Genomic DNA, 26,877 nt, shown 5'->3' on the forward strand with positions numbered 1-26,877 from the left:
GATGAAGTGGTTGTGAATGCATTAAATTGATGTCCTGGTTTTAATGATTGAAATTGAAATGTGGAAGAAGATGGAATAGCTACACAGTATGGTTGCCATCTCCAATGGCATCCCAATTAGTATTGTCTGATACTAGTATTGTACCAATCAAACTAATTATGCTACCTTTGATGCAAAAATTTTGAGCATATAATTTTAAGGCCTATACTTAATGTTGGGACTTAATACACTTCAAAATTTTAGCGTCTTTACACTGGAATTTTACATGTGGAGAGCTTGAGGATAGAGAAAATGGAGAGCTTAAGAGCAGAGGTAGGTGGAGAGCTTGAGGAGGAGATAGAGAGGTTAAGGAGAGAGTTTGAGAGTAGAGAGCTTCAAAGGACGCGCGGCATTTTGGTCAAACACACACAGAATGATATATTGGTGATGTGTGCATGTATGTTGGAGGGGAGAGAGCCTAAACAACACCTGCAACTACCCCAAATGTTCACAAATAGGCATTTTAAACAATCGAACAGTTTGGATCGGATGCCGTCATACATGATCAAACATGTTGTACTAAATAGGACAGATCAAACTTGTCCATCCGTTTGTTGGATGTGAAAAACTAGGCTACAAAGGGAAAATTTTCAATAAATAATTAAATATATAAATTAATCAAAAGGATACAAATTCGTTTTTCATTGTGTTGTGACATCTCCACAGGGGCTACAAAGATATCTACATGTACTATATTCATATGCGCAGGATAGTGGACACTTGGCCAACCTTGGCAAGCCCAAGGTTATAGTGTTTAACACTACATCACCGTGGGTCAGGAAATCAGTACTGAGCTTTACCTATGGACAGCAGTTGGTGGAGTATGTTGACTCTTGCACACATTAGGGGATCTTATTTACAGGACCTACTTTCTCTTTGAGAGAGGGAGCAGAGACTAGACTTACATGAGGACATGCAGCACTTGAGGGCTAGAGAGGATGTGCTTGGAGACAGTTCCAAAAGCCTTGCACAAAGTTATGGCTATTTGATACTTTAGTTACATCCACACTCTTATATGGATTACAGATATTGGGGCCCAGTCTTGACCATCACAGCAGATCATGCCACACATATGATGGATAGAGATTGATGGAAAGGCCACTAGTTTCCATGATTTCCAGGATGTTCAGATGTAAGGCATCGGTTCCACAAGTTTCTCCTAAGGAGTTTACTAATAGATGTTTGCCTTCTTTGAGAAAAATAACGATGAACCCCAAAAAAAAAAGTCAAGTGAAAATTTTAGCTGTGAATTCAGGCAGATGTGTTTAAGTTCAGGTGATTGACCTGCCAAATATGAATGGGTGCACTAAAACCTTCCCATTCTTCTTCTGCTTTCCTCCAATAACTTGTAAAAAAATGTACAAGACCAGAAGGCGGTACTTTCTTTCGAATCCTGAAATCTGAAAGGTGAAATCCCCACGATCGAACTTGAACCACAAATTCCTGTGCCAGGGTAGCTGCATTGCCCTGCCGGACTGATTCTTCAATATCTTTGACTAGAGCATCCAAAAAGATCTTTTGAAGCAGCAGTTCCTGATCCTGTACGGTTACAATCCTTTTAGCTATTCTACATACCAAGTTAATGAACATTTCTTTGAACAGGAAGTTACAATGAACTTAAACTAGATTGATAAGTCCATAATCTAAGAAAGTAGATCCTAAAACAACTGAAGTGTTCCACCATTCTTTCCCTGCTGACATGAGCACTCATTGCATATGGCACTTACCTTCCCAGCAGTGACCAGAAAGTCATTGGGAACCTTCTCAATTTTCTTAATAAATGTTCCTTTGAGTATTGATGGAAGTAAGGATGGAATCCATCGAGCCAACATGTATACTACTCTTCTTCGTAAAGTCAAATTTCCCCAAACCCTGGTATTTTCTTGCTTGGTCATGTTTGGCGCATAGAAATTTCCCCCAGGTGCAAATAAGGCTACACCTGAAACATGTGTACAGCACAAAAATGGTTTAAACATAAAGAACATACTGGAACTGTAAGAAACAAAGTCCATCCTTACCCGCTAATCTTTCAGGTATATATTTCATTGCAGCCCAAGCATGTATTCCTCCAGTTGAATAGCCAAGAACCCAGAATTTTTCACCTGCCCCAAGAGCATCAGCAATGCTGGCCATGTCTTGGGCAGAAGATCGCAAACTTCTTCGTAAGTGTGTGTCACTTTCCCCAAACCCTGGTCGATCAAATGCAATAAGGCGAACACCAAACTCCTTCAACAAGCTAGCTTTAACACCAGGTATACCTGCCAAGAGAATCTTTTTCAACACCAGCTACCAAACCCAAAAAAACTTCCAAAACAGATATGAGTGGGTTACTAAAGCACAATAAAACAAAACCTACTGACCTGCAAGTCGAGAAGATGGAAATCCATGAACAACCAGAATCGTATGACTAGCAATGTCTTGGGAAACTCCTTGTTCACGATAAGCAAGACGACGCCCATCAGGTAGTGTAACATGTGGAGACTTAATAGGTGGCAGAATGACTGTCTTCTGAGTTTCAGCCCCACGTTTAAAATCTATTCTAAGAGCTGCACAACTAACACAAATTAATCTTCGTCTCTCTCTTTTTGTAAACAGTAATTGTATTAATTACAGCAAAAATGCTTTTTCTGTAATCACACTCTCTCTCCATAGAGGTTGCTGAAATAAAAGAAAAACCAGATATTCGAGAGGCTGTTCTGGCCAGCATGCAAAAGCCATATTCACCACTAGGTAAAACAAAACCCAAAAAAGTCAATAGGGTGAAACCAGGAAAGAAAGAACTTTTTGAAGCCCCTGAACAGTAACAATAGCTTGCACCAGCACGCACGAGTAGTGATTGAAGTAGTGCAAATAATCTGACCATGGATCTAAAGAGGGAGCAGACTATTGGGTACCTTGCCCCTGACCAGCATTTCTCTTAACCACTATCAACCAAGGTGCTTCCCCCAACTCCTCACTTTGAGCTTATTCCCTCCCTTCACATGAAAGTAAATGCTGACCTACCTCCTTTGAAAGTTGAAACCCAAATACCATCCAAATCAACATGTTATATGCTCTTTATTAATCCAACAGGTTTAAGTTATTGCATTAGTTGTGGGGTACCTTTCATAGGCACACCTCGCTGCTGTTGTTGAACCTCTTCCCAAGGACACACTAAAACAAAATGTCCCAATCGCCCACATCTAAAGCAATGCCCTGCAATTTGCAAAGGAACCCCATTTCAGCTCATACCACAAGCTCATCCATAGAACTTCAAGGTGCAACCTATTGGACCTAGGTTTCCCAATATCCCAAAACATACAAGCCCTATTCTGATTGCAAGAAGCCAACCGAAGCTCCACCAGCACCTATCTAAGAGGTCTCCAAACTACTGAAGGTAAATGTCATAGATAAGATGGAAAATTCACCATGTCCATCCAAATGGGACAGGCTTGTCAAAGCGCATCTTAAAATTCTTCCAAAGACCTCCATCTACAGACTGACCATCCAAGAATAGAGGTGCCCTTTGTAAAATCCCAACTCTTGCTTGCAGTGTATGGAACAAAAACTCAAAGAAACCCTTGGAACCATCAAAGATATCCTCCACTACAATGTTACCGCCACCCAAGGCTGCCTCAAGCCATGCCTGTATACATCCAATCATGGGAACTTGACCCATGAAATAGAAAATAGCAGCCATCTCATGAAAGGCAGCTATCCAATGCACCATCAAATCCACACCCAAAAATGCCTCCACATCATCCCCTTCAAGTAAAGAAGCTGCCTTTGCCAAATTGATGTGAACATAGCCCTGCATAATGACATTCACATGAGATAACATGTAGGCAAAAGCCACATGTCCTTCTTGTGATGGGGTATGGACAGCAACATGTGTATCCGAATCCCCCACTTGCAACTCCTCCTATGTCAACTTTTGACGCTTACCAACATCTTCTACTTCATTCTCAAAATCCTCTTCATGAGGACTTGATGACTTTGATGTCCCCAAGCTTTGAAAAGGGGGTAAAAACCCAATGCAATTGACGAGCCCTCTTCTACTTTCACCTCTCACTAAGGTGGAGAAGAAGACTCCTATCCCTATCCTACTACACGAAAGATCATGCACACTATCCTCACCTAAGCCTGTCATCGGCTACCTCATAGCACCAACCTATCACCTCGATGATCCAAAAATCTCTCTCTCTCTCTCTCTCTCTCTCTCTCTCTCTCTCTCTTTCATAAAAGGTAATTGTATTAATTACGAAAAAGGGTACAAGTTTACATGATTACAAGATACACAATGGCTCTACCCCATCATGTGTAAAGCACACAGTCTCTCTACAAGAACCAAACGACCAAAGAGTTACAAAGTCATGGCAAAGACGCAGAGGAAATTGCCATATGCCAGGGACGTAAGTCCTCCCGAGAGAGCATGTCAAAATGCCGGAGAAGATCTAGCTGCCAATACAAGAGTCCCTTAAGCTGAGCAATATGCTGCTGAACATTATAGGCGGAATCAAAAAGAAAAGCATTCCGAATGGTCCAATTATGCCAACAGCCCCAATCTTTTTTTTTTCGTAAAAGGTAATTATATTAATTACGAAAAAAATACAAGATTACTGGATTACAAGATACATGATGACACAAAGCCATCATGTGAAGAGGTTTTCTCTTTCTCTCTCTCTCTCTTTTTTCTGATTACAAAATACACGAGGGCCCTAGGCCAACGTGTGGGGAAGCCCCGTAGTAATGCACTGAAAAAGTTACACCAATCATGGCAACGACCCAGAGGCAATTGCCATATGCCACGGATGCAAATCCTCACGAGGGAGCAAGTCGGAGTGTCGGATGATATCCAGCTGCCAATGCAAGAGCCCTTTAAGCCTGGCAATATGTCGGGGTACATTAGAGGCCGAATCAAAGAGAAAAGCATTACGCGTGGTCCAAATGTGCCAGCATCCCCAATATCTGAAAAAGTGAAATAAGACCTTCTCATGCAACTGTGGCGGTGCGGAATACATCGGGCGCACAAAAACCCAATCGAAAGGAGTTAGCGAGGATCCCACCACCGCGCGCCAAATGTGCGACAAGAGTGACCAGATATTCTTGGCGAGCGGGCAAGAGAGAAAACGATGTCGGGCCGATTCCGCCGGTGTGGTACAGAAGAAACAATTGCCATTCGAGATGCGACGCTTGGCAAGGGCCGAGGCCAGAGGAAGACCACCAATCATTACCCGCCAAAGAAAAACCTTGCATTTGAAAGGTGTCTTATTTTGCCAGCCCTCCATCAGCGTTTTGTGCCACCATGACAGCGATTTCTGCAGTCCCCAAACAGTGTTAGCTTTCTCTCCCAGCCATTGGTGATCTTGAACAAGAAGATGATACACCTGATTAGTGGAGGCCTTTTCCAGACTCAAGCGGCCTGCAAGATCCCAGTCCTGCCAAGGGCGATCCACCGTCAAGGCAGGAAAGGGTTGCCGACCCTAAAGCTTCGACGAAAGCTGCTCCCACAAATCACGGTATCCACGCGGGATCTTAAAGAGTCGGCGAGCAGTCCGAAATGAGACGAGGACATTGCGAGTAGCAAGGGTAGCATCCGCAACCGACATCACACCTAAACGGGCCATGCGATTAAATCTTGGTCTGAGTTGATGTTTATCTTCCCATGAAAGGAGTCTCGACACTGCCAACAATTCCAGCTGAAAGGAGTTAGTCTGCAAGCGGTCCCCCACTGGGTGCCAGCGGGCCTTTTGGAGCACCACTTTCCAAGAGGCGACCAAGTGCAGTAACAAAGAGGAAGAGGGACTGGAAACACGAGAGTCAGCATTAAGGACATGCCACCAGGAGGCCCGAAGCCGTGTGTTGCCATGGCGGAGCCCACTGTCCTCAAGAAAATAACAGGCTATGATGGACCAAGGGTGGTGATCCACACACATGGCACGAAAAAGGGACCAACGAAGAGCTAACATATGAGTGTGTGCATCCAAAATCGCTCCACCACCCATGCGCTTAGGGGTACATGCGTGTGACCAAGAAATCCAGGAAATGCCGGCCTGCAGTGAGTCCTTCTTCCATAGCATGAAACGGATGGGCTGAGTGAGGGCCTTCAAAGTAGTAGGAGTCCATGGCAACAATGGCAGGAAATACGTTAGCATTGGAAGCATGATTGTCTGGGCCACTTTGAGGCGGACATGGAATGGCCACGCTTGCGACTTCCAATACATAAACTTTGCTGCCAGTTTTTGTGAAATCCACTCCAGCAGGGCTTTTGGCCGTACATCCACCCCCAATGGGTATCCAAGATGCCTGACAATGGAGCCACGGGAAACCACCCGGCCTTGCCAGCCTAAGGACTGCAAATCAGGCTCCGTGCAACTGAGAAGGGCTGACTTAAGGGCATTGATGCGAAGCCCAGAGGCCTGACCAAAGAGTGTCCAAACATCTAATGCCCTTCGAATGTTGTCCCTGTCCGCCTGCAAAATCATAAAGGTGTCATCCGCCAAAGATTGGCTAACGAAGTGCTGACCCAACGGAAGAGACAGACCGGCCAGCTGGGCAGAGGCTGCCATGGAGGATAACATTGAAAGGACCGGGTGAGTCGCCAGGGCAAAGAAGAGAGGGCTCAAAGGACAACCCTGTCGGACCGAGCGTGCAAGGACAAATGGCTCTGTAACTCCACCATTAAGCATAACTCTGGAGGAAGCCTCAGCACTAATGGTGTAGATCAATCGGGACATTCGGGTACCAAAGCCCATAGCCGACATGAGGTCTGCAATGAAAGACCAGTCCACATAATCAAATGCCTTTTCCAAGTCCAATTGGATCAATACCACTTCCTGACCGGAGTGCCGCGCATAGTCAATGGCCATTTGCACATTTAAGATATTATGCAGAATGTTGCGGCCCTTAATGAAACCATATTGGAGAGGATGCACAATAGCTGGAAGGTGCTTGTGGAGCCGATTCGCCAGCACTTTGGAGTAGATTTTATACATGGAGCCCATCAAAGAGATTGGTCGCCAGTGTTGCAACTTTGACGGCGAAGGGACCTTTGGAATTAGTTTGATAAGGCCTTCTTTCCATGAGGAGGGCATGACCCCCGTTTCCCACACCTGCTGAAACATGGCCACCAATGGCTTTGCCAACTGCGTGGCCGAGGTCTGAAAGAATTCATTAGTGAGACCATCCCAGCCAGGGCTTTTATCATTTGGCAGGTGCAACAAAACATCCATAACCTCGTCCTCGCAAATATCCGTCTCCAAAGCGGCTTGCATATCAACTGGAACCTGCTGGCGGACCAGATGATAGAAGACCGCACGGGCATGCGTAACTTGGCTAGAAGGCGAGGAAGAGGAACCAAGAAGATCCATAAAATAGTTTCTGCACATAGTGACAATGGTCTGCGGATCCATGACCATGCGACCTTCCGAATCCTGGAGTCTGGTCATATTTTCGCGGGGCGGAGATGCATGCAAGGCGCGAAAGAACTTATGAGACTGGCAGGTGCTATCTTGCATTGTGTCCATCAAGTTGTGCAGCTTGGCCTGTTGATAAGATTTCAGCTGAAACACTTGAATGAGATGGGCCAACCGCTTCTCCAAAGACAGCAGAAAATCATCATCAGGGGAATCCAGGAGCAAGGAACGGACCAAGGCCAGTAAGTCTTCTGCTGCATGTCGACGTCGGCGGCAAAGCGAGGCATGATGGATCCCATACTGGCGAGCAACCCGCTGCACATTAGAGAGCAGCCGTGCAAATGAAGGCCAGCCCTCAGAGGCGAAGTCCAATAAGAACCTCTCAATCAACTGCTGCATATAGCCCTGGAAAACTGAATGCTTCAGATAAGAGGAGTTGAAACGTAAAGGGAGCCTATCCAGGAATTGCACAAAAGGTGCAATAGAGTGTGCCCGCATCTCAAGCTGGAGGGGGAAATGGTCCGACAACGCATATTGCCGCAAGACCTTCATTTCCAGCATGTCGGGAAGAAAGTCATCGCCCTGCATGATATACATTCTGTCCAGCCGCGACCAGGTAGTTGCATATTGTGCGGAATGAAAAGTAAACCCTGAAAAAGAAGGGTGAAGCCACGACCAAAGATCTTGCTTGAGCACGTGCAAAGCAAAAGAACTCCACACCCGGCTTTCCGGCGTATCCATTACCGAATGCCCTGAAGTGGACTGAGAAGAGTCGACACACATATTGAAATCTCCCATCAAGAATCCCCTTCGGCCGAGTGACATGGAGCCCTGCAAAGTGGACCAAAGATTCCGCCGGGATGCGGGATCATTCGGAGCATAGAGGCCCAACAGCCATAAAATCTCGCCTTCAAATAAGACTTCGATCACCAGAAAGCGGCCCTGCACATCATTTTTAACAAGGACAGGCTGATATTTCTCATGGACAATCATCAGCACGCCCGAATAGTGCGTAGCATGGGACCCTGCATAAAACAGGCGGAATCCATGACAATCCATCACTCTTCCTGCTTCACCATGACTTTTGTGCTCAACTGCACACAATACATCCCACTGGTTCTCGTGCAAGACGGTCCACATGGCATGTTGCTTATGGCGAGAGCAAATGCCTCGCACATTCCACGTGGCTATCTTCATGTATCCTCAAAGAAGGAAGTCAGGAACGAGGCACCTGCTGCCTCGATTTCACCTTTTCCGCGAGAGCATCCAGGACACCCTCATCCAGAAAATCAGCCAGTACTGCAAAAGAATTCTGGCGACCTGCGTTGGAGGTAGAAGGGCAATCCACTGCCTTGGGAGAGGGGCGGGGATAACGCCGATCCCAGGGTGTAATAACATTTCCTTTGGCATCGAACGCCAGCTTGGCAGGTGGGCCTCTGCGGCCGTCGGTATAGGCTCTCCTTGGAGACTGATTGCGGGGGCCCGACGGGGCCCTAGGACGCGGAGCCTGCTGTGAAGTGGCCATTTCTTTCCGGCGCGTATACGTGCGCACGGAATCCTGGGAAGCAGAAGGCCCAGGATCCGCCAGGCCTGTATCCAACTTTTTACCTTTTTGAGGACGTGCCTCAATCCAGTCAGTACGACGGGAATCCACACTTCGGACCTGTTGTTTGCCTTTGTCCATGACATGAGGAGACTAGAGGGCTTCCTGGGACGTGGCATCAAGCACCATGTCATCCTTGGGCAGCACAACCTGCGCATCATCCGAAGACGATTGCTTTTCAGGGCATTCGGCCATGAAATGCCCCAATTTACCACATGAAAAGCAGTGGCCCGCAAAGTTGCCCCATTTTAAGCGAAAATACAAAGGATGCATGCCCGAACAATTGAGGCGAAGCCACGCAGGCCTTTTCCTGGCCGTGTCCCATAGCATGCATAAACGATTGCGGTTCATCGCCCTGAGGCTTGGGGGAACCAGCACTGTTCCCACAACTGCCATTGCATCCTTCAACATGGGCCAATAGACCGCCGGACAGTTTTCCACCTCTACCCACACCGGGCATTCGCGTTGAAGCAGACGCTGGAAGTCGGCCATGGGGCGCCATGGCACAACATGAACCAGGCGGCGATCAAAGAATAGCGGCAACTTGGACAGGAGCTCAGCGCGATGCGTTTCCGATTTCAGCAGGACCTCATAAAACCCGCGAGGTCCAAGGAAAATCTCCTCAACCGACTCCCCTTGCAATAGATGGTGCAGCCACTGGCGAATATGCGAAAGCATTGGGATCCTGCCAGTGAAGAAAAGAATAACTGCACGGTCATAGAACACGGAGAAGGATCGCAAGACTGATTTGGGGTCCACCGTGGCTTCCAGCACATCATCCGTTCCCGCAACAGAAAAAGATTCGGTATTATGCTGGACATAATCGCCAAGCAGAGTATTGGCGAAGTCCAGCAAATGCTCCCAGTCGATTTCCTGCAAATCCACCGGATCAGAGGCCACTTGCGCATAGGAGCGTTCCGGAGGACTCATGGGCTCATCAGGCGTAGGCTTGGAGCGTTTGCCGGCAGGCGGCTGTTCAGAACTCGGCGGCAACTCCTCCGTGCATGGCACCATATCTTCCGGCTCCTCTGCATCGGAATCAGGGCCAAGGGCTGCCACCGTCCGATCAAGAAAATCCAAATCCAGGCCAGCCATACTGCTGTCTTCACACAGAGGACGAACTCTCTCTCTGCTGAACCGTCAACCACAGACTTGCTGCGAAGCAGGGGCGACAGGAGATCGGGCACGCAGCCGAGGGCGACGGAGCCTGCAGACGGGGCCTGCAGACTAGGACGACGGGGCTCAGGCGGCGGGGCCTGCTGACGAGGGCGGAGGGCCTGCAGACGAGGGCGGGGCCAGCAGGCGCAGGCGGAGGGCCTGCTGACGAGGGCGGGGCCTGCTGACGAGGGCGGAGGGCCTGCAGACGCAGGCGGCGGGCCTGCAGACGCAGGCGGCGGACCTGCAGACGATGGCGGACGGGCAGGGCCTGCAGACGAGGGCGGGGCCAGCAGACGCAGGCGGAGGGCCTGCAGACGAGGGCGGGGCCTGCTGACGAGGGCGGAGGGCCTGCAGACGCAGGCGGCGGGCCTGCAGACGCCGGCGGCGGACCTGCAGACGATGGCGGACAGGCGCAGAGCCTGCGTGCAGAAACGGGGCAGAAGAAAGCAGGCGCAAGCTCGAACCAGGTCGCTACAGAAGACGGGTCACGGCAGGTCGCCATCGCTCCGTTCTCCACGCTCGATCCCCATCGCGACTCTTCTCTGTCTCTCTCTCTCTCTCTCTCTCTCTCTCTCTCTCTCTCTCTCTCTCTCTCTCTCTCTCTCTCTCTGTGTGTGCGCCCAACAGCCCCAATCTCTCTCTCTCTCTCTCTCTCTCTCTCTCTCTCTCTCTCTCTCTCTCTCTCTCTCTCTCTCTCTCTCTCTCTCTCTCTCTCTCTCTCTCTCTCTCTCTCTCTCTCTCTCTCTCTCTCTCTCTCTCTCTCTTTTTTTTCGTAAAAGGTAATTGTATTAATTACGAAAAAAATACAAGATTACTTGATTACAAGATACATGACGACAATCCAAGCCATCATGTGAAGAGGTGCTAAGTACTACAAGTTACAATTTCATGGCAAGGATGCGGAGGAAATTGCCATATGCCAAGGACGGAAGTCCTCCGTAGAGAGCAAATCAGAACGATGGAGAAGAGCTAACTGCCAATACAAGAGGCCCTTAAGCCTCACAATATGCCGCTGAACATTATGGGCAGAGTCAAACAGAAAAGCATTCTGAATGGTCCAGTTATGCCAACAGCCCCAGTATCGAAGAAAGTGATACATGAGCTTCATATGTGGCTGTGCGGGAGTAGGGTATTTGGGCTGGCCCAAAACCCAATCAAAGGGGCGCAGTGTGATACCAACCACCCCTCGCCAAACGGCCGACAAAAATAACCAGACTTTCTTAGCGACGGGGCAAGAAATAAATCGGTGGCGGGCGGATTCCATAGTAGTGGTGCAAAAGAAACAGGTGCCATTGGAGATTCGTCGCTTGGAAAGAGCCGAAGCAAGCGGAAGACCCCCAATCATCACTCTCCAAAGAAAGACTTTGTATTTAAAGGGTGTCTTGTTGACCCAACCCTCCATCACAGTTGCCCTTCACCATGACCGGGATTTACGCAATCCCCATAAAGCATTCGCTTTAGTAACTAGCCATTGATTATCTTTAATCAGAAGATGATACACTTGGTTAGCAGAAGCTTTGCTCAAATGCAGCCGGCCTTGTAGGTCCCAATCCTGCCAGGGATAATCCAAAGCAAGAGCAGGAAAGGGTTGTCTGCTCTGGAGCACCGTCAAAAGCTGTTCCCATAAAGGCCTATATCCACGAGGGATCCGGAAAAGCCTCCTAGCAGTACGAAACGATATAAGCACATTGCAACTGGCAAGGGTGGCATCCGCAACTGAAGACAAGCCCAAACGTGCCATCCGGTTGAATTGTGGTCTAAGCTCATGTTTACCTTCCCACAAAAGTAAACGCGAGACTACCAGTAATTCCAATTGAAAAGAGTTAGTAGCCAAGCGATCCTCCGTTGGGTGCCACTGAGCCTTTTGAAGGACGTGTTTCCAGGAACACACCAAATGAGTAAGCAGCGATGAAGAAGAACTGGAAAACTGCGAATCAGCATTAAGAACGTGCCACCAAGAACTCCGGAGTTGGGTATTGCCATGCCGAAGCCCATGGCCCTCGAGGAAATAACAGGCGATAGCGACCCACGGATGATGATCATCCGAGCGCATGGCGCGGAAAAGGGACCAACGAAGTGCCTGCATGTGAGTTTGGGCATCTAAAATAGCTCCACCACCCATGCGTTTGGGGGTGCACGCATGCGACCACGAGATCCAGGAAATACCTGCATGCAATGAGTCCTTCTTCCATAGCATGAAGCGAATAGACTGAGTGAGAGCATTCAGAGTCGTAGGAGTCCAGGGTAACAATGGCAAGAAATATGTGAGCATTGGCAACATAATTATCTGGGCTACTTTGAGGCGAACATGAAAAGGCCAAGCCTGAGACTTCCAATACATAAACTTGGCCACCATTTTCTGAGAAATCAACTGCAGAAGCTGCTTCGGGGGAACATCAACACCCAAAGGGTATCCAAGATGCCTGACAATGGAACCTCAAGGAACAACCAGACCCTGCCAGTCCAAGGACTGCAAATCCGACTCCGTGCAGCTTAGAATGGCTGATTTGAGCGCATTGATACGAAGGCCTGACGCCTGACCAAAGAGACCCCAAACATCCAATGCTTTTCGAAGGTTATCCTTGTCCGCACGCAAAATCATAAAAGTATCATCCGCCAGGGATTGGCTAATGAAGTGTTGTCCTGTAGGAAGCGACAGTCCGGCCAACTGGGAAGAGGCGGCCATATGTGATAACATGGAAAGAACTGGATGTGTCACAAGGGCAAAGAATAAAGGGCTCAAAGGACACCCCTGTTTGACAGAACGGGCAAGGACAAATGGCTCAGTAACACCTCCGTTCAGCATGATTCGCGAAGACGCCGCAGCACTAATGGTGTAGATCAGACGAGACATCCGAGCACCAAAGCCCATAGCAGACATAAGGTCAGCAACGAAAGACCAGTCCAGATAGTCAAAAGCCTTTTCCAGGTCCAGTTGAATCAGTACCACCTCTTGATTAGAATGCCGGGCATAATCAATGGCCAATTGGGCATTCAAAACATTGTGTAGAATATTTCGGCCCTTAATGAAACCATACTGGAGAGGGTGCACAAGGGCAGGGAGATGCTTATGGAGCCGATTCGCCATTACTTTGGAAAAGATTTTGTACATTGAACCCATCAAAGAAATGGGGCGCCACTGTGTCAACTTAGATGGCGAAGGAACTTTTGGAAGCAGTTTAATAAGTCCTTGTTTCCATGAGGGAGGCATGATCCCTGTTTTCCACACCTGCTGAAACAAAGCCTGCAATGGTTTCGCTAGTTGGGTAGCGAAAGCTTCAAAGAACTCATTGGTGAGACCATCCCAACCCGGACTTTTATCTTTGGGCAAGTGTAACAAGACATCCATAACCTCTGCTTCACCAATATCTGACTCCAGAGTAGCTTGCATGTCCTGCGGAAGCTGATTGCGGACCAGGTCATAAAAAACCGAACGGGCCTGAGTAATTTGGGCTGAAGGTGGAGAAGCGGAACCGAGAAGGTCACGGAAATAATTCCTGCACATATGCACAATAGTCTGTGGATCCAGGATAAGGTGGCCTTGTGCATCCTCGAGTCTGGTCATATTCTCTCGAGCAGGAGAGGCATGGAGAGCTCGAAAGAACTTATGGGTCTGACATGCACTATCTTGCAAAGTCTCTGTCAGATGTTGCAATTTGGCCTGCTGATACGATTTTAACTGGAATTCTTTAATAAGATCGGCCACCCGCATGGCCAGTGCAAGCAGAAATGCATCATCCGGAGTGTCCACCAGCAGGGAGCGAACCAAAACCAGCAGGTCCTCCGCTGCCTGTCGACGGCGCCGACAAAGAGAGGCATGATAGATCCCATATTGCCGAGCAACCCGCTGCACATTAGAGAGCAATCTTTCAAATGACGCGGTGCCCTGAGAGGAAAAGTCCAAGAAGAATCTGTCAAGCAATTGCTGCATATAGCCCTGAAAATTTGTATGCTTTAAGTAGGACGAGTTGAAACGCAAAGGGAGTCTCTCCAGAAATTGCTTGAAAGGGGCAATGGGTTGTGCAAGCAACTCGAACTGCAGAGGGAAATGGCCCGACAAGACATATTGCTGCAACACTTTTATTTCGAGCATCTCAGGCAGAAAATCATCATTCTGCATGATATATATACGGTCCAACCGCGACCATGTTGTGGCATACTGGGCCGAATGAAAAGTAAAGCCTGGAGAAGACGGGTGTAGCCAGGACCAAAGATCTTGCTTAAGAACAGCAAGAGCCAACTCTTGCCACATACGACTTTCCGGCGCATCCATGACCGAGTGCTCCGATGTAGATTGGGAAGAATCAACACACACATTGAAATCCCCCATGAAGAAGCCCCGTCTGCCAAGTGACAAGGAAGTCTGCAAAGTCTGCCAAAGCTCCCGGCGAGATAACGAATCATTCGGAGCATAGAGGCCAAGTAACCATAGGATTTCCCCTTTGAATAAGATTTCAACCACCAAAAAGCGGCCATGAACATCATTTTTAATAAGAACAGGCTGATATTTGGTATGTACAATCATGAGCACACCCGAATAATGCATGGCCTGTGTTCCTGCATAGAACAAACGAAAGCCATGGCAATCCATAACTTTACCGGCGTCACCGTGACTCTTGTGCTCAACAGCACACAGGACATCCCACTGATTCTCATACAATGCAGTCCACATGACATGTTGCTTGTGGCGAGAACAAATTCCTCGCACATTCCACGTGGCTATTTTCATGTGTATACAAAACACAATCAGGTACGAGGCACAGCTTGCCTCGATTTGACTTTGTCGGCGAGAATGTCCAGGACTCCCTCATCCAAGAAATCCGCCAACACCGCAAAAGAGTTCTGAGGACTAGATTTGGAAGTAGACGGCATATCTGCTTGCTTGGGGTTGGAATGTGGGTAACGACGATCCCACGGAGTAATGACGTTGCCTCTGGTAGCAAAAGCCAGCTGTGCAGGTGGACCCTTTAAACGATCCGAATACATTTTCCTGGCGGGCTGATGACGGGGAGCTGAAGAAACCATAGCAGGAGCAGAGCGCTCGGAAGACATCATTTCCTTCCTGCGCATATATGTTCGCATGGAATCTTGTGAGGTAGTAGGCACAGTACTCTCCATGCCAGCACCAATCCTGTTGCCTTTTTTGGCACGTACTTCAACCCAATCAGTGGCACGGGAATCCAGACCCGAAACCTGTTGTTTACCTTTGGCCAGAACTTGGGGCGGGTGGATAGTATCCAGCGACGGAGCATCACACACCATATCTTCCATGGGCGGAGCAACATGACCCGCATCTGAAACGTGTTGTTGCTCGGGGCATTCAGCCATAAAGTGCCCCAACTGTCCACAGGAAAAGCAATGGCCTGCAAAATTGCCCCATTTCAAACGAAAGTGTAACGGATGCATGCCAGAGCAATTGAGGCGTAACCAAGCAGGCCGTTTCCTTGCAGTATCCCATAACATGCACAAGCGGTTGCGATTCACAGCCCTGAGACTGGGAGGGACCAGAACCGTGCCCACAGCGGCCATAGCATCCTTCAATAGCGGCCAATAAACAGCCGGACAATTTTCCACTTCTACCCACACAGGGCATTCACGTTGCAGGAGGCGCTGGAAATCTGCCATCGGGCACCATGGAACCACATGAACCAACCGACGATCAAAAAACAAAGGCAGTTTAGACAGGAGAGCAGCACGGTGCGTCTCTGTTTTCAAGAGGACCTCAAAAAAACCTCGGGATCCAACAAAAATCCCTTCAACACATTCCCCTTGTAGCAAACTCTGCAGCCATTGGCGAATACGGGAAAGCAGCGGGATTCGACCAGTGAAGAAGAGTATCACCGCGCGATCATAAAATACCGAAAAGGAGCGTAGGACAGTTTTTGGGTCAACGGTAGCTTCCAGAACATCGTCTGGAGCAGAGTCAGAGAAGGCTTCCTGATTATGTTGAACATATTCACCAAGCAGAGTGTTGGCAAATTCCAACAGATGCTCCCAGTCCACCTCCTGAGAGTCCACAGAATCCGAAGCAACCTACGCATAGGAACGATCCGGAGTAACACCTATCTCTTCCGGGGTATGCTTGGTACGTTTACCCGCAGGCTGGATGTCAGGACCCGGGGGCAATTCTTCAGTGCACGAAACCATATCCTCCGGTTCCTCAGCATCAGAGTCCGGGCCAAGTGCTGCCACCGTTTGGTCTATGAAATCCAAATCCAAACCAGCCATCGTGTATGACGAGCTGATCTCGACGAAGGACTGACCGACAGTGCAGATCAGGACCGCTCTCTCTCTCTCTCCCTCTCTCTCTCTCTCTCTCTCTCTCTCTCTCTCTGTGTGTACAGAGCAGGGGGCACGCTATCCCGGACACTGCCTCTCTGACGATGGTCAGGTTTAGGGTTTTACAGGAGCTGGGCGCCTCTGCACGAAAGGAGGAGCACACGCAGGCGGAGCCTCGAACAGCAGCACAGGCGAAGTTGACGGGGCGGCTGCAGACGTTTCAGCGAGACAGGCAGTAGACAAGGCGGAACGAAACAGGGCGATGCGCAGGGCTGAGACGTAAGAGACGTGGGGCTACGTGACTGAAGGGCGACGGCAGGGGTCCCCGCCCCCAGGACAGACGACTGACAAGCGACGCTTACTCCGCCTGCACGCCTGTGGGAGCAGCCAACGGATGACGAAGTAGGGCAAGCGGCAGGTCGCGACCACGATGCGCCATCATCTCCTGCGCGTTTCCGTCTCTCTCATTCTCTCTCTCTCTCTCTCTCTCTCTCTCTCTCTCTCTCTCTCTCTCTCTCTCTCTCTCTCTCTCTCTCTCTCTCTCTCTCTCTCTCTCTCTCTCTCTCTCTCTCTCTCTCTCTCTCTCTCTCTCTCTCTCTTGACTAAATGTCTGAATTACTTTAAATTTTCTCTTGCAGCGAAGATGCTTTGACAACAGCATCAATGTCAAGCATAGAGCCTCCAATTAGAAAGTTTTTCTACATCTGAAATTAACACCAAGAAACCACACAGGACGGCCGATAGCCATGAGCAGAGCACTGGCCTGACCAATACGTCTTTTAGAACCAAAACGCAGCCTCAATGGTAAGACTTCTGGAAGCGGGCACGGGCACCTCTTCCTCCGAACTTCTTAGGCTCGCAACGACGGGGATCAGCAACGAGTAGAGTACGGTCATACCTGACTAAGATGTCCCTGATCTCCTTCTTGGACTGCTCATCCACGTACTTCTGGTAGAAGGCCACAAGCATCTTGGCGATACTCTGGCGGATGGCATAGATTTGCGAAGTGTGGCCTCCTCCCAGCACGCGGATGCGCATGTCGACAGTGGAGAACCTGTTACGGCCGAGTAGGAGCACCGACTCGAAGGCCTTGTAGCGCAGGATCTCCGGCTCGACGAGCTAGATCGGACAGCCATTGATCTTGCTGAGGCCTTGCCCCCGCTTGCAATAGTAGCAGATAGCCACGGCCGTCTTCTTGCGGCCGAAACATTGCACAGACTCGATGGCAGCCATGTCGGAGAGGCAGGTCTCGACCCAGCAAGGCGGCAGCAGAGGAACAACAAGTCCTTAACAGAAGGCCTCAATGGTCTCTCCCTCCCTCCCTCCCTCCCTCCCTCCCTCCCTCCCTCCCTCTCTCTCTCTCTCTCTCTCTCTCTCTCTCTCTCTCTCTCCCTCCGTAAAAGGTAATTGTATTAATTACGAAAAAAGGTACAAGTTAACATGATTACAAGATACACGATGGCTCTAAGCCGACGTGTGTAAACTGTCAGTACAAAACCAGGAAAGAGTTACACAAGTCATGGCAAAGACGCAGAGGAAATTGCCATATGCCAGGGAAGTAAGTCTTCCCGAGGGAGCAAGTCAGAGTGCCGAATGAGATCTATCTGCCAAAGCAAGAGGCCTTTAAGCCTGGCAATGTGTCCCGGAACATTAGAGGCCGAATCAAAAAGAAAGGCATTCCGAGTGGTCCAATTGTGCCAGCATCCCCAATATCTAAGAAAGTGGAACAAGATCTTCATATGCAACTGAGCCGGTGTGGGGTATTTTGGGCATACAAAAACCCAATCGAAAGGGCTTAGTGAGAAACCAACCACAGCTCGCCAAACCACTGACAAAAGCGACCAGATATTCTTTGTGAGAGGGCAAGAAATAAATCGATGACGGGCCGATTCCACAATAGTGGTGTAGAAGAAACAACTGTCGTTAGAGATTCGACGCTTGGAAAGGGCCGAGGCAAGAGAAAGACCACCAATCATTACCCTCCAAAGAAAGACCTTGCATTTGAAAGGTGTCTTGTTCAACCAACCCTCCATCACAGTTGCCTTCCACCATGACTGAGATTTCCGCAAACCCCCATAGTGTATTAGCTTTAGTAACCAGCCATTGATGATCTTTGATCAGAAGATGGTACACCTGGTTAGCTAAGGCCTTTTCCAACTTCAACCGACCTGCAAGGACCCAGTCCTGCCAAGGACGATCCACAGCAAGGGCACGAAAGGGTTGCCTGCTCTGGAGCACTAACAAAAGCTGTTCCCATAAATCACGGTATCCACGAGGGATTCTGAAAAGCCTCCTGGCAGTACGAAACGATATGAAGACATTACGACTGGCAAGGGTGGCATCTGCAACTGAAGTCAAGCCCAAACGGGCCATGCGGTTAAATTTTGGTCTGAGCTCATGTTTACCTTCCCATGAAAGTAATCTCGAGGCTACCAACAATTCCAGTTGAAAAGAGTTAGTATGTAAGCGGTCCTCCGCTGGATGCCAATGCGCCTTCTGGAGAACCAATTGCCAAGAGCCGACCAAATGAACAAGCAAGGATGAGGAAGGACTCGAAAACCGAGAGTCTGCATTAAGAACATGCCACCAGGAGCTTCGAATTTGTGTATTACCATGCAGAAGCCCGCGGTCCTCAAGAAAATAACGGGCTATAACGGCCCACGGGTGATGCTCCACACACATGGCACGAAAAAGAGACCAACGAAGTGCCAACATATGAGTTTCGGCATCCAAAATAGCCCCACCACCCAGGCGTTTGGGGGTACATGTATGGGACCACGAAATCCACGAAATACATGCATGCAATGAATCCTTCTTCCATAACATGAAAGGAATGGGCCAAGTGAGAGCATTCAAAGTAGTAGGAGTCCAAGGCAGCAATGGCAAGAAATATGTGAGCATTGGCAGCATAATTGTCTGAGCCACTTTGAGGCGAACATGGAAGGGCCAAGCTTGCGACTTCCAATACAGAAACTTAGCTGCTAGTTTCTGTGAAATCCACTGTAGTAGTTGTTTTGGCCGAACATCAACACCCAAAGGGTACCCAAGATGCCTGACAATGGAACCACGGGGAACAACCTGTCCCTGCCAGCCCAATGACTGTAAATCGGACTCCGTGCAACTGAGAATGGCTGATTTGAAAGCATTGATACGAAGACCAAAAGCATGACCAAAGAGCGTCCAAACATCTAATGCCTTGCGAATATTGTCCTTGTCCGCACGCAAAATCATAAAGCTGTCATCAGCCAAAGATTGACTAATGAAGTACTGACCAAAAGGAAGAGACAATCCGGCCAACTGAGTAGAAGCTGCCATGGAAGATAACATCGAAAGAACCAGATGAGTCGCCAGGGCAAAGAAGAGAGGACTCAAAGGGCAACCCTGTCTCACAGAGCGTGCAAGGACAAAGGGCTCTGTAACACCACCATTTAGCATAACTCGCGAAGAAGCCACAGCACTAATGGTGTAGATCAAGCGGGACATCCGAGTACCAAAGCCCATAGTAGACATAAGTTCTGCAATGAAAGACCAATCTAAATAGTCAAAAGCCTTTTCCAGATCCAATTGAATCAATACCACTTCCTGACTAGAGTGCCTTGCATAGTCAATAGCCATTTGCACATTTAAGATATTATGCAGAATGTTGCGGCCTTTAATGAAACCATATTGAAGAGGATGCACAATGGCCGGAAGATGCTTGTGGAGCCGATTCGCCAGCACTTTGGAAAAGATTTTATACATGGAACCCATCAAAGAAATTGGTCTCCAATGTTGCAACATTGACGGCGAAGGAACCTTTGGAAGCAGTTTGATAAGACCTTCTTTCCATGAGGAAGGCATGAACCCTGTTTCCCAAACCTGCTGAAACATAGCCGTCAATGGCTTCACCAGTTGGGCAGCAGAACTCTCAAAGAATTCATTGGTGAGACCATCCCAACCGGGACTTTTATCCTTAGGCAGGCGTAACAAAACATCCATAACCTCCTCCTCACAAATATCTGTCTCCAAAGTAGTTTGCATATCAAGTGGAACCTGATGTCGGACCAAATCATAGAAGACTGAACGTGCATGCGTAACCTGGTCAGAAGGTGACTGAGAAGATCCAAGAAGATCTAGAAAATAATTCCTGCACATATTGACAATAGTCTGAGGGTCAGTGACCATTCGACCTTCTAAATTCCGGAGTCTAGTCATATTTTCTCAAGCACGAGAGGCATGCAGAGCGCAAAAGAACTTATGAGTTTGACAAGAACTATCTTGCAAATTCTCAGTCAAATTTTGCAATTTGGCCTGGTGATAAGATTTCAACTGAAACTCTTTAATAAGATCAGCCAAACGTATCGCCAGTGACAGCAGAAAGTCATCATCTGGAGAGCGAACCAAAGCTAGTAAGTCCTCCGCTGCGTGTCGACGCCACCGACAAAGAGAGGCATGGTGGATCCCATACTGCCGAGCAACCCGCTGCACATTAGAGAGCAATCGTTCAAAGGAAACAGTGCCCTCCGCAGCGAAGTCCAATAAAAATCTATCAATCAATTGCTGCATATAGCCCCGAAAGATTGAATGCTTCAAATAAGACGAGTTGAAACGTAAAGGGAGTCTATCTAGCAATTGCATAAAAGGTGCAATGGGTTGTGCAGGTATCTCAAGCTGGAGAGGGAAATGGTCCGATAAGGCATATTGCTGCAAGACTCTCATTTCCAGCATCTCAGGAAGAAAATCATCATCTTGCATGATGTACATTCGGTCCAACCGCGACCATGTAGTTGCATACTGCGCAAAAGGGAAAGTAAACCCTGTAGAAGAAGGGTGTAGCCAAGACCATAGATTTTGCTTAAGTACAACAAGCGCAAACGCATTCCACACCCAACTTTCCGGAGTGTCCATCACCGAATGCCCCGACGTGGACTATGAAGAATCAACACACACATTAAAATCCCCCATCAAAAAACCCCGTCTGCCAAGTGACAAGGAGGTCTTCAAAGTATTCCAAAGATCCCGGCGGGATAAAGGGTCATTCGGAGCATAGAGGCCCAGCAACCATAAGATCTCTCCTTCAAATAAAACTTCAACTACCACAAAGCGGCCATGTACATCATTTTTAATAAGAGCAGGCTGATACTTCTCGTGTACAATCATAAGAACACCAGAATAATGCCCGGCGTGTGTCCCTACATAAAACAAGCGAAACCCATGGCAATCCACAACTTTTCCTGCTTCACCATGACTCTTGTGCTCAACCGCACACAAGACATCCCACTGATTCTCATGCAATACAGTCCACATGGCATGTTGCTTATGGCGCGAACAAATGCCGCGCACATTCCACGTGGCTGTCTTCATGTGTATTCAAAAAGAAAATCAAGGACGAGGCACCGCTTGCCTCGATTTAACCTTTTCTGCTAGAATGTCAAGGACACCCTCATCCAAAAAATCAGCTAACACAGCAAAAGAGTTCTGATGGCCAGCTTTAGAGATAGACGGAATATCCACTGTCTTGGGAATGGAACGGGGATAACGACGATCCCATGGTGTAATCGCATTCCCTCTAGTATCAAAAGCCAGCTTAGCGGGTGGGCCCTTTGGACCGTCTATATATACTTTCCTAGTAGACTGATTACGGGGAGCAGAAGGAACCATAGTACGCGCAGCGTACTCTGAAGACAACATTTCTTTCCTGCGCATATACGTGCGCATGGAATCTTGTGAAACATTAGGCCCAGTATCCACCAGGGCAACATCAAACTTTTTACCTTTTTTTGGACGTGCCTCTACCCAGTCATTGCCACAGGAATCCAAACCCGAAACAGGTTGTTTACCTTTATCCAAAACTTTAGGTGGCTGGGTTGCATCCTGTGACGGAGCATCAAGCACCATGTCTTCCATAGGTAGCACAACATGCTCATCATCTGAAGACGGTTGCTTCTTTGGGCGTTCGGCCATAAAATGCCCCAATTTTCCACATGAAAAGCAGTGTCCTGCAAAGTTGCCCCATTTCAAACGAAAGTGCAAAGGATGCATGCCAGAGCAATTAATACGAAGCCATGCAGGCCTTTTCCTTGCAGTGTCCCATAACATACACAAACGGTTACAATTCATGGCCCTTAGGCTCGGGGGGACCTGAACAGTTCCCACAACGGCCATGGCATCCTTTAACAAAGGCCAATAGACAACCGGGCAATTTTCCACTTCAACCCACACCGGGCATTCACGTTGAAGCAGGCGCTGAAAGTCTGCCATAGGGCGCCATGGCACAACATGGACCAAAAGGCGATCAAAGAACAATGGCAGTTTAGATAGGAGATCAGCCCGATGCTTCTCCGATTTCAACAACACCTCATAGAAGCCTCGGGGCCCAACAAAAATCTCCTCAACACACTCCCCTTGTAGTAAATGATGCAGCCACTGGCGAATATGGGAAAGCACTGGGATCCTGCCAGTGAAGAAGAGTATAACAGCACGGTCATAAAACACCGAAAAAGAGCGCAAGACATTTTTCAGGTCCACCCTGGCTTCCAGAACATCTTCAGATCCAGAGTCAGAAAAAGCTTCATGATTATGTTGGACATAATCGCCAAGCAAAGTGTTGGCAAACTCCAGCAAATGCTCCCAGTCAATATCCTGAGAATCCACAGAATCAGAGGCAACCTGAGCATAAGAACGTTCCTGATGACCCATTGTCTCTTCCAAAGTATGCTTGGAGCGTTTGCCCGGAGGCTGAAAGTCAGGGCCAAGAGGCATCTCCTCTGTGCAAGGAACCATATCCTCTGGTTCCTCTGTATCAGAATCCAGACCAAGGGCTGCCACCGTTTGGTCGATAAAAGCAATATCCGGACCAGCCATGCTTCCCTCCTCTCTCTCTCTCTCTCTCTCTCTCTCTCTCTCTCTCTCTCTCTCTCTCTCTCTCTCTCTCTCTCTCTCTCTCTCTCTCTCTGTGTGTGTGTACAAATCCGTGGGCACGCGAGTCAAGACACTGCCTCTCTGACAACTGTCGGACTTAGGGTTTACAACAACTGGGTCTCTCTCTCTCTCTCTCTCTCTCTCTCTCTCTCTCTCTCTCTCTCTCTCTCTCTCTCTCTCTCTCTCTCTCTCTTTTTTTCGTAAATCTCTCTCTCTCTCTCTCTCTCTCTCTCTCTTTTTTCGTAAATCTCTCTCTCTCTCTCTCTCTCTCTCTCTCTCTCTCTCTCTCTCTCCCCCCCCCCTCTCTCTCTCTCTCTCTCTCTCTCTCTCTCTCTCTCTCTCTCTCTCTCTCTCTCTCTCTCTCTCTCTCTCTTTTTTTCGTAAAAGGTAATTGTATTAATTACGAAAAAAAAGTACAAGATAACTTGATTACAAGATACATGACGCCAATCCAGGCCATCATGTAAAGATGGGCTAAGTGCTACATGTTACAAAGTTATGGCAAGGGGGCAGATGAAATAGCCATAAGCCAGGGACGGAAGTCCTCCCTAGAGAGCAAATCAGAATGCCGGAGAAGATCTAACTGCCAATACAAAAGGCCCTTAAGCCTCGCAATATGTCGCTGAACATTATAGGCGGAGTCAAAAAGAAAAGCATTCCTAATTGTCCAGTTATGCCAACAACCCCAATATCGAAGAAAATGATACATGAGCTTCATATGTGGCTGTGCAGGAGTGGTGTATTTGGGCTGCCCGAAAACCCAATCAAAGGGGCGCAGCGTGACTCCAACCGCTCCTTGCCAAACAACCGACAAAAAGAACCAGATTTTTTTTGCGACAGGGCAAGAAATAAATCTGTGGCGGGCTGATTCCACCGCAGTGGTGCAAAAGAAACAGTTGCCATTGGAAATTCGTCGCTTGGAAAGAGCCGACGCAAGCGGAAGACCACCAATCATCACTCTCCAAAGAAATACTTTACATTTGAAGGGGGTCTTGTTCAACCAGCCCTCCATCACAGTTGCCCTCCACCAGGACCGGGATTTTCGTAGGCCCCATAAAGCATTGGCTTTGATAAGTAACCATTGTTGATCTTTGATCAGAATATGATAAACTTGATTAGCAGAAGCTTTGCTTAAAGGCAGCCGGCCTTGTAGGTCCCAATCCTGCCAGGGATGATCTGAAGCAGGGGCAGGAAAGGGTTGTCTGCTCTGGAGCATACGCAAAAGCTGTTCCCATAAAGGCCTATATCCCCGCGGAATCCTGTAAAGCCTCCTAGCTGTACGAAATGAGATAAGCACATTGCGACTAGCAAGGGTGGCATCCGCGACCGAAGACAAGCCCAAACGAGCCATCCGGTTGAATTGTGGTCTAAGCTCATTTTTGCCTTCCCATGCAAGTAAACGCGAGACTGCCAATAATTCCAATTGAAAAGAATTCGTAGTAAAGCGATCCTCCGCTGGATGCCACTGAGCCTTTAGAAGGACCCGTTTCCAGGAAAATACCAAATGATTGAGCAGCGACGAAGAGGAACTGGAGAACCTCGAATCAGCATTAAGAACATGCCACCAAGAAGTCCGGATTTGGGTATTGCCATGTAGAAGCCCATGGCTCTCAAGGAGATAACGGGCTATATCGACCCATGGATGATGATCCGAACACATGGCGCGGAAGAGAGACCAACGGAGTGCCTGCATGTGAATTTGGGCATCTAAAATAGCTCCGCCACCCATGCGTTTAGGGGTGCAGGCATGCGACCACGAAATCCACGAGATACCTGCATGCAATGAGTCCTTCTTCCATAGCATGAAGCGAATAGACTGAGTAAGAGCATTGAGAGTGGTAGTAGTCCAGGGCAATAATGGCAAAAAATATGTCAGCATTGGCAGCATAATTGTCTGGGCCACTTTGAGACGAATATGGAAGGGCCAGGCTTGAGATTTCCAATACATAAACTTGGCCACCATTTTCTGAGAAATCCACTGCAGAAGCTGCTTTGGTGGAACGCCGACACCCAAAGGATACCCAAGGTGCCTGACAATGGAGCCACGAGGAACAACCAGACCCTGCCAGTCTAAGGACTGTAAATCCAACTCCGTGCAGCTGAGAATGGCTGATTTGAGCGCATTGATGCGAAGGCCGGAGGCTTGCCCAAAGATGCCCCAAACATCCAATGCGCGCTTGAGGTTGTCCTTGTCCGCCCGCAAAATCATAAAAGTATCATCCGCCAGGGATTGGCTAATGAAGTGGTGGCCTGAAGGAAGCGACAGACCGGCCAACCGAGAAGAGGCTACCATATGGGATAACATGGAAAGAACTGGATGTGTCGCGAGGGCAAAGAATAGCGGGCTCAAAGGGCATCCTTGTCTGACGGAGCGGGCAAGTACAAATGGCTCAGTAACACCTCCGTTCAGCATGACTCGCGAAGATGCCGCAGCGCTAACAGTATAGATTAGACGAGACATCCGGGGACCAAAGCCCATAGCCGACATAAGTTCAGCGACGAAAGACCAATCCAGATAGTCGAAAGCCTTTTCCAGGTCCAATTGAATCAGTACCACCTCCTAGTTAGAATGCCTTGCATAATCAATAGCTAGTTGAGCATTCAATACGTTGTGCAGAATATTTCGGCCCTTAATGAAACCATACTGTAGAGGATGCACAATGGCCGGGAGATGCTTGTGAAGCCGATTCGCCATTATTTTGGAAAAGATTTTGTACATTGAACCCATCAAAGAAATGGGGCGCCACTGTGTCAACGTAGATGGCGAAGGAACTTTTGGAAGCAGTTTAATAAGGCCTTCTTTCCATGAGGAAGGCATGATCCCGGTTTGCCACACCTGCTGAAACAAGGCCTGCAATGGTTTCGCCAGTTGGGTAGCAAAAGCTTCGAAGAACTCATTGGTGAGACCATCCCAACCCGGGCTTTTATCCTTGGGCAAATGTAACAAGACGTCCATAACCTCTGCCTCACCAATATCCGACTCCATAATAGCTTGCATGTCCTGCGGTATCTGATTGCGGACCAGGTCATAAAAATCCGAACGGGCCTGAGTGATTTGATCTGAGGGTGGAGAAGTGGTGCCGAGAAGGTCACGGAAATAATTCGTGCACATCTGCACAATAGTCTGCGGATCCATGATAAGGTGACCTTCTGCATCCTCAAGTCTGGTCATATTTTCTCTAGCAGGAGAGGCGTGAAGAGCTCGAAAGAACTTATGGGTTTGACATGCATTATCTTGCAACGTCTCTGTCAGATGTTGCAGTTTGGCCTGCTGATATGATTTCAATTGGAATTCTTTAATAAGATCCGCCAGTCGCATGGCCAGTGCGAGCAGAAAGGCATCATCCGGAGTGTCCCCCAGCAAAGAACGAACCAAAGCCAGCATGTCCTCAGCTGCCTTGCGACGCTGCCGACAAAGAGAGGCATGGTGGATCCCATACTGCCGCGCAACCCGCTGCACATTAGCGAGCAATCGGTCAAAGGACGCAGTGCCTTGAGAAGCGA

At 48.5% G+C, this 26,877-nt stretch overlaps 2 protein-coding genes across 3 annotated transcripts in view; both read right to left on the reverse strand.

Moving 5' to 3' along the window:
* Positions 1-26,877, reverse strand: part of LOC148020797 (uncharacterized) — an 86,937-nt gene that overhangs the window by 20,441 nt on the left and 39,619 nt on the right. The window contains exons 3-7 of one of the 2 annotated variants that reach the window (XM_087698608.1): positions 3,142-3,234; positions 2,400-2,585; positions 2,058-2,297; positions 1,767-1,978; positions 1,324-1,578 (exon numbers count right to left, since the gene is read on the reverse strand). In XM_087698608.1, the coding sequence (XP_087554734.1) occupies positions 1,324-1,578; positions 1,767-1,978; positions 2,058-2,297; positions 2,400-2,585; positions 3,142-3,234 (986 nt within the window). The remainder of the gene's footprint in view (positions 1-1,323; positions 1,579-1,766; positions 1,979-2,057; positions 2,298-2,399; positions 2,586-3,141; positions 3,235-26,877) is intronic. The other variant, XM_087698609.1, reaches the window with a different exon arrangement.
* LOC148020798 (small ribosomal subunit protein uS9) lies at positions 17,072-17,526 on the reverse strand. The gene has a single exon (XM_087698610.1). It carries the CDS (start codon positions 17,509-17,511, stop codon positions 17,272-17,274), a length of 240 nt encoding a protein of 79 aa, XP_087554736.1. The 5' UTR covers positions 17,512-17,526; the 3' UTR covers positions 17,072-17,271.

The sequence above is a fragment of the Lygodium microphyllum genome, chromosome 18 (genome assembly GCF_053477565.2).
Source record: "Lygodium microphyllum isolate KBCC chromosome 18, Lygodium_microphyllum_v1.1.10, whole genome shotgun sequence".
In the NCBI taxonomy this organism is placed as follows: Eukaryota; Viridiplantae; Streptophyta; class Polypodiopsida; order Schizaeales; family Lygodiaceae; genus Lygodium; species Lygodium microphyllum.

Coding starts and splice junctions, on each gene's coding strand:
- LOC148020798 (XM_087698610.1), bottom strand. CDS start 17,511: ATGCGCATCCGCGTGCTGGGAGGAGGCCACACTTCGCAAATCTATGCC.